Here is an 8,359-nt window from a genome sequence, read left to right on the forward strand (position 1 = left end):
AGAGGCCTATTGGACTTGCAAACTTTATATGCCCCAATATAGGGGAATGCCAGGGCCAAAAGAATGGGAATGGGTGGGTAGGGAAGTGGGGGGCGGTATGGGGGACTTTTGTGATAGCATTGGAAATGTAATTGAGGAAAATATGTAATAAAAAATATTTTAAAAATAAATAAATAAATAAATAAATAAATAAATAAAATCATTAAATGATAGTGTAGTGGAGATCAAAGAGAACACCACCAACAAAGTTGTATCACTATGAAAAATTGAGAAATAAATTTCTTTTGAGTAAAAAAAAAAAAAAAGGCTGAGGCCAGTGTTGACCCAAAAACAAAAACAAACAAAAAACCCAAAACCCAAACTTAATTTGTTCACTATTCAATACTCCTGAACAGGTCTACTTAGCTTCTGCAATTCAACTAAAATTTAACTTTGGAGAATTTAGTCTGTTTGATCCACTTTGTCCGTTCACTTTCAGGGCTTTGCTTGTCTTTGTTCTGTGGTGAGGAAGCAGCCCAGGGCCTTGCAGCTGTGAGGTGTGCAGCTATTATTCAACCTTCTTGTTGCCCAGTAATGTCCTCTTTATTTGTATTGTGTCACTACACTCCTTTTTGCAGGGATGTTTCACCACCTACATATTCTTTGATAAGGTGGCCTTGAAAGTAATTCATGTGGAATGACCACACTTAAGCCTTATCTTGGCTTGGCTCCTGAATCCCAGCAGAAGCCCCTTGAAGGACTTTGATTCAAACCAGCCTCCTCCCATCTCTTAACCCAGATTTTCCCAGTTATATCCTTATTTTAAAATTCCACATTAATGTTGCATTAACAATATTTATTCAGTATTACATTTGTTTACAATTTCTATTACAACTTTTTAAAATACTTCATTATGATTTTTGTATACAAATAACACTTTAGATTTACAATATTGATCGCTTTGTCTGCTCATTAACACTTCACTTTCAAAGCTTGCTTCTTGAGGAAGTTTTCTTATCAAGGACCATCCTTTTTCAGTTCTGTAATGACCGTTTGTTTCTGAGTTTCACTTTGCACTGATTTTCAGTTGCCTTCACAATTATGAAGAGATTTTACCTCCTTCTTGGGTACACTGTTGCTTCTGGTCTACTGTGCATGTGACCAAGTTGCCTTAGCTGGGCATCTTTATCACCCCTTTGGCTTTTTAGGAACCTTGTTTCATACTTGATTCACTTGTGGATTGTTTGTTTGTTTCTTCAATTATAAGCCTGTTTGGTAACGAGTGTGCAGAAACCTGTTGTCTAAGTGCTGCCTCTCTCTCATTCCTCCCTCCTGGTTCTCCTAGACCTTGTCCCTCCTCACTCCTCCCAGCATTCCTGCTGCTCTACCCTCCATTCTCTGGTCTCTTCAGCCAAGTCTACTCTTACTAAACAGCCCGCAGTTTCCTCTCCTCCTCATGAGGAGCACTACTTGGGCTTTCACCCACACTATGGCTCTAACCACTCGTTACTCTCAACACTGTTGACATGAACCTTGAGAAATGACTTCAATGTGTTTTCCCTATAGTTTATTTCTCCCCGTCTCACTGCATCTTGTACCTCATGATATAGAATCAGGAAGAAATATTGCTTGATCATAACTTATGGGAGTCTTGGGCCTAAGTTAGGAGTGTTTCTAGTTTATTTCTGCCAGGAGCTAGCTACACAGAACTACAAGGGGGAGCCACTGAATATTAACTTCCCTAACTAGGATAGCATCTCAGATTTACATTTCTCTTTTTTTCTGGGTTGAGGCAAACAGCATTCTGCAGTGCTACTACTGGATCTGCCATCCAAGAAACCACAGTACATGTATATGCTTAAAATAATCTTCATGGCCTCCAATTTAAACAGTGTCCATAATCTACTGCAACTGGGTGCATATTAGAAAAGTCCTTTAGGATGAAGATAATGCCTGGTGATACATCTGCTATGGTTACTACTGTCTGCTTAAAGTTTCAATATTCTAATCAATGTGTGATCCGGTTCAATAGCACTAAATATTTTTTTTTTCTGAAAGCACTAAACTCTTAAATAGCTCACATTTTGACCCTTCTGAAAATACATAATAGTGATTTGTTACATGCAACTCCATTTAGATGCACAGTTTACTTTTGGAAACCTGGGCCAGATAATCAAAGCAGGGCTAAACAAGGCAGCTGGTAGTTTCATGTAAGTCAGAAACACATCTAACGGATGTTAGTTAGCGTAGCAGAGCTGCTTGCTAGCTTCAGTGCAGGTGGACATTGACGTCGTTATTTCCCGTAGCTGTTGATCCGTGATTTCTGGATGATCAGGGAGCTCTAATCACTGAAGTAATGGAAGGAGATGCCCGCAGCAAGCACTGCAACAGCCAGTGCTGTGATCACACCTAAGAGGAAAGCAAACAAGACATAACAGTGGGATGAGCAAAAGAAAGAAGGCGCCACTGACCCTTAGGCTCTGAGACGAGCTAACATGGCCTAAACAACTACACACAGAGACGTACACATGTATGCACACACTACAAAATGGACGGATATGGATATGTACAGACTAAAATTCAGTGGTGGTTTAGAGAAAAATATGTTAGTGAATTGAAAATTAAGTTACAAAGGGTGGATAAAGTGTCTCTCTTACTCAAATGCACACTAAGAGAAAGTAGAAGTAGTATTTTTAAAATCTTCTGTAAATATATGTGTGTATGTATGGACACATACATACATATAGGTACACAGACAGGGACATATACATACATATACACACATAACCCAATATGCCAGCTGTCTCATACATAGATTACACAGAAAGACAGCTCCAGTGTGTAGTGCTTCTCAATCATTGTAATGCAAATTTATTTGTGTAGCGATCATCATCTTGGATCATTCTCAGTAAATACTGTCTTAATCTAACATTGTGGTTAATTGAAATTAATTTTAAGATAAAAAGAATACTCAAAATCAGTTCATTTTCAAAGTCATAAAAAAAAGCAAATACCTATGTTTTGCTGAATTTTCACTCCTATGGTTTTTTTTGGTTGTTCTGGTTGTTCTTCACTTGTGTTGGTCAGTGAAGCCTCACTATTCACAGAGGAAGTCATACAAGCTGCAAGAAATCAGGACAAACTCTAAATTGAAAACTGCCATTGTAAAATAACATAATAAAGAATATACACAATAAAGCCGGGCATGGTGGTGTATGCCTTTAATCCCAGCACTTGGGAGGCAGAGGCAGGTGGATTTCTGAGTTCTAGGCCAGCCTGGTCTACAAAGTGAGTTCCAGGACAGCCAGGGCTACACAGAGAAACCCTGTCTCAAAAAAACAAAACAACAACAACAAAGAATATACACAATAAACAGCATTTTCCTTTCACTCACCTATTTTAAACGATCCCTTTATTTTTATTTTAAAATTTGTTTATTTTACATGCATGCGTGTGTATGTACATGTGTGTATGTATCTTTGTGTTTGTCTGCTCTGTGCTGTGTGCCTGGTACCTATAGAGATTAAAAGAGGGCATCAAATCCCCTTTAGCTGGACTTAAAGACAGTTGTGAACAGCCACAGGGGTGCTGGGAACTGAACCTGGGTCCTCGTCTAGAGTAGCCAAGTGCTCCTATCCACTTAGTCATCTTTCCTGATCATCTTTTATATAACATGAATTTGTTCATTACTCAATACAGGGGAACTAAATTTCATGGAATACATTTCAAAGTGACATAGTCCTCAGAACATGTGATGCACTTTTATTATTGCCCTAAGCCGAACTAAATGAACATAAGTATGTGAATGATATGTGTGGATGTGCAGGTTCCAAGGTAGGCAGTGGGGTCTGAGGACAATTTTTAGGAGTTTGTTCTCTCCCTTAACCAAGGGTACCTGAGATGGAACTCCAGTCGTTAGACTTTTACTGAGCTATCCCCCCAGCCTGAATGTAAGTTTTTACTTCATTATAATGACAATAATTTTTATATATCTGCCTTTGTGAATTTACTTAAATTAACAGAGTCCCAAAGACTCACTTGATATCCCAAAAATGCAGTAACTGTTACAGAATTCTATTGAACTATGCTTTAAAATAAGTATTTCAGTTTGATCTCTCATAAAAAACAACAAATAGTATAGCTGTGCACACGTGCATGTGTGTGTGTGTGTGTGTGTGTGTGTGTGTGTGTGTCTAAGAGAGAGAGCACATTAGAATAGGAATTAGAAAGTGTTTGCTTAAATTTAATTACTGTTTCAATTTAAAATGCCACCATGTATGCATCCCATTATACTAGTATAGGCACATAAGGATGACACATTAAACTATTGAGATAGGTATCTATGACTGAAGTCATCAGCATTGGCAGTAAGTGCCATCTCACCAACAACCTAGGACTTGAATTCTTTAAATAGAGGAGTTTCCTATCCCTGTAGAACTATAGTCAACCATTTATTCATAAGTATACACCATTAATTGGGCATAGTGGTGTCACACACCTGCAATTTACGTACTCAGGAGTCTGAGGCTTAAAGATAGCATATTTGAAGAAAACCTGGGCTACAGAAGCCAATCATGCTTTAAAAAGGGAGGGCCAGTGACTTGAGATATAACTGAGTGGGAGCGTGCCTTTCTGCCATGCACAAGGCCAACCTTCATTCTTAGCACCTCAATAATCAATCAATATTATCTATGTTTCCTTTAAATTACTAATGCATTTAAGTATGCATGGAATCAGTAAAAAGGAGTTCAAGGCCTTCCTGGATCACATAACAAGACATGTCTCAAAAGACTAAGGCATGGGCCAGGCATGGTGGCGCATGCCTTTAATCCCAGCACTTGGGAGGCAGAGGCAGGCAGATTTCTGAGTTCGAGGCCAGTCTGGTCTACAAAGTGAGTTTCAGGATAGCCAGGGCTATACTAAGGCATGGGGATACAGCTCAGGAGTAGGAAGCTTGCCTACCATGCACAAAGCCATGGATTCAGCCACCTCGTGAACAATAATAAATGAGTAAATAATACCAAGACAGAATTAATAAACATGAGTTTCAGCATGTTTTAAAGGTGTGTCTTCAATTTATTTTTATCTGATACTATAGCCAAAGTGCATCTGTATTACTAAGTTAATGTCTAGGAGGTGACTAACACACCCAGTTTTAATGCCATGCTTATCCTTCACTATTAGTGAGCCAGTTTGACAGACAAATTGTATTTTCATCCCTTAAGCCTTTTACCTTTACATGGTAAAATATGTATATTCAAACATAGCAACTATTTGACATTATAACTACATTATAGAACAAAAATAATAGTAATAGTCAAGAAAATCATTTCACAGCCTTAGAAATAATACCACACATATTTAGAAAGTTTACTCATCCTAAATGTGTAACATTTCCATTTCTGAATCTCAATGATTTTCAGGGGGTTATTGTATATAGAAACCCTGATATACTTATTTATGTAAATCTGAGTACATTACTAAATTTTATGTTCATATTTTACCATTGATATTTTTGTTAATGTGTAGATGTTCTTTGAGAAGAAAGTAATTATGTGATAAAGTACTGTACCAGCCTTCATTTATTATCTATTTCTGTTTTGAAAATACCCTAAAGAAACTGGGGCTTAGAAAGGCTTTAGACAGGTTATATAGCTATTAGTGGCAATCCTAGACTCAAATCAAATCACAAGGCTTTCATTATGCATCTAAAACAAAAAAATAAAACTACACACCTAATGTGTTTGAGTAAATGAAATAAAAAAATGGGCAAATGAATATAATCCAAACAAATAGGAAGTTTAGCTAAAAACCCTTAGTATATCCATCAAACATGTGGTTTTATTATTCTACCCCATAATAATAAAGACCACAGTCACTGTTAAAACTATATATAATTATTAAATCATCCCATCCAATTCTATAAATTCTGTGTGAGGCAAAACTAACGTACTTCTAGACAGTTTTTCTTCTTGGCTACATCTGAGACTAGTTCCAGCTCCTAAAAATGCCTGGTCATTCTTATTCAATTCTTCCTTCATTATCAGCTTAAAGTCAAGAAGTGTCCCTGAGTCCCATACAGAGATGGTGCCCCTGTTACATATCTGACAATCTGTCCACTTTTCGATTACAGACCTAATTACCTTGTTCACAACGATCTATTTCTCTGTACATTCTACTGTGCTGCAAGATTCTTGAGAAGTACCACTATATGTACCTTTATAGAGTCCTAATGTTTAATATATTACAGACAATTAATATATAATAATAAATTTTATTAACTTGGTTATAATTCATTCAAGTTTCAGAAGCTGGGTAGAGTCTGAAAGGGTTATACTTACTAATGTGAAAGGTAATATTGTCAGTGCATGACGCAGTCCCAGAAGCAGAAAAATAAGCACAACCTACAAAGTTATGGTTTCTTATCAGTGTGATTTCGATAATAACATATTAAACATCTAGATATCCACACCTAACTGACAAACTACTTCTTTTGTCCCTTTGTTCCTGTAATACTAGTACCTTACTATATTCTCTGACATCAGTCTAGCTTTAAAATCAGATTATAGGATATTATTGTATTTTTAACTCATTTGGTTTAGGCAACAGGAATCTTTTATTCCTCACAGTTCTGGAAATTAGAAGCTGAAGATCAAGGTATTAAGATTTTGACTCCTTCCAAGTACACACTCCTTGGCTTACGGATATCTACTACTTCCGGTTGTCCTCACTGGCCTTTCCTTGGTGTGTAATCTTTCCTGTGTCCATTTATACACGCAAATTTCCTCTTGTTATAAGGATGCTAGCACAGTTTGATTAGAGCCTATGCTAATGGTATCATTTAACATTAACATCTCTTGAATATCTTCAAATAAAATCATAAAGTACTTGAAGTTAAAGCATCGATATATTGGTGAGGATGAGTATGTAATTTTACCCATTCTGGTAATTAATTCTTGGGATGGTCTAGTATGTAGTATTTGGTAACAGTAATAAATAACTGTTGTCTTATGAATACATTACATGATGGCATACTTTTGGTAATTATTTTATTTATTTTTCTGTTTTTATGACTAAATTATTTTCTTGGGGTTTTTTTTCATTTTTATTGGATATTTTATTTATTTACATTTCAAATGTTATCCCCCTTCCCAGTTTACCCTCCACAAGCCCCCTATCCTCTTCTCCCTCCCTCCTGCCTCTATGATGGTGCTCCCCAACCACCCACCTACTCCTGCCTCAGTGCCCTAGCATTCCCCTATCCTGGGTCATCAAGCCTCCACAGGACCAAGGGACTCCCCTCCCAGTGATGTCAGATAAGGCAGTCCTCTGCTACATATCCAGCTGGAGCCATGGTTAACACCTGTGTACTCTTTGGTTGGTGGTTTAGTCCCTGAGAGCTTTGGGGGTCTGGTGGTTGATATTGTTGTTCTTCCTATGAGACTGCAAACCCCTTCAGCTCCTACAGTCCTTGCCCTAACTTCTCCATTAGGGTCCCTGTGCTCAATCCAATGTTCAGCTGTATTGGTCCGGCTCTGGCAGAGCCTCTTAGGGGACAGCTATACCAGGCTCCTGTCAGTAAGCACTTCTTGACATCAGCAATACAGTCTGGGTTTAGTGTCTGCAGATGGATGGATCCCTAGGTGGGCACTAGAAAGTCCCAGATGCCAGGAACCCAAGAGGTTCCCAGGACCCAAAAGAGAGGACATTATCCAAAATACCCAACAAAGGGGAGAACGAACCTGTAGAGACAATATCCAGTGGATAGGCACAGCCCCCGTTGAGGGATGGGGCCACCCACCCCCCTCAGAAAATATTAATCCAGGATTCCTCCTGTCAAAAGGAAATACAGGGACAAAGAGTGGAGCAGAAACTGAAGGAAAGGCCATTGGTAATTATTTTAGAGTGTACTCCTACTTATAAAAACAGTTTAAGCCAGATGTGATGGGACATACCTAGGAGAGGCAGGGTGATCCTTGAAGCCAGACTTGTCTACATAGGAAGTTCATGGCCAGCCAGGGCTATATAATGGAGAAACTGTCTACAACATTTTTTATTTTTTATTTTTTTTTGCACTTCTTTTTTTTTTATTAGATATTTTCTTCATTTACATTTCAAATGCTATCCCAAAAGTCCCCTACACCCTCCCCCTGCCCTGCTCCCCTACCCACTTACTCCCACTTCTTGGCCCTGGCTTTCCCCTGTACTGGGCATATAAATTTGCTAGACCGCCGGGTGTGAGGGCGCACGCCTTTAATCCCAGCACTTGGGAGGCAGAGGCAGGCAGGCGGATTTCTGAGTTCGAGGCCAGCCTGGTCTACAAAGTGAGTTCCAGGACAGCCAGGGCTATACAGAGAAACCCTGTCTCGAAAAAACCAAA

At 38.5% G+C, this 8,359-nt stretch overlaps 1 protein-coding gene across 5 annotated transcripts in view; it reads right to left on the bottom strand.

The window, feature by feature from the left end:
• Positions 1-820: 820 nt before the first annotated feature.
• Positions 821-8,359, bottom strand: part of Odr4 (odr-4 GPCR localization factor homolog) — a 32,182-nt gene continuing 24,643 nt past the window's right edge. For 3 of the 5 annotated variants that reach the window (XM_029482374.1, XM_029482378.1, XM_029482387.1), the window contains 3 exons: positions 6,321-6,383; positions 2,994-3,101; positions 821-2,388 (listed from right to left, as the gene is read on the bottom strand). In XM_029482374.1, coding sequence (XP_029338234.1) covers positions 2,321-2,388; positions 2,994-3,101; positions 6,321-6,383 — 239 coding nt within the window. In that variant the 3' untranslated portion in view covers positions 821-2,320. The remainder of the gene's footprint in view (positions 2,389-2,993; positions 3,102-6,320; positions 6,384-8,359) is intronic. The other 2 variants (XM_029482388.1, XM_021154749.2) reach the window with 1 other exon arrangement.

The sequence above is a fragment of the Mus caroli genome, chromosome 1 (genome assembly GCF_900094665.2).
Source record: "Mus caroli chromosome 1, CAROLI_EIJ_v1.1, whole genome shotgun sequence".
Classification (NCBI taxonomy): Eukaryota; Metazoa; Chordata; class Mammalia; order Rodentia; family Muridae; genus Mus; species Mus caroli.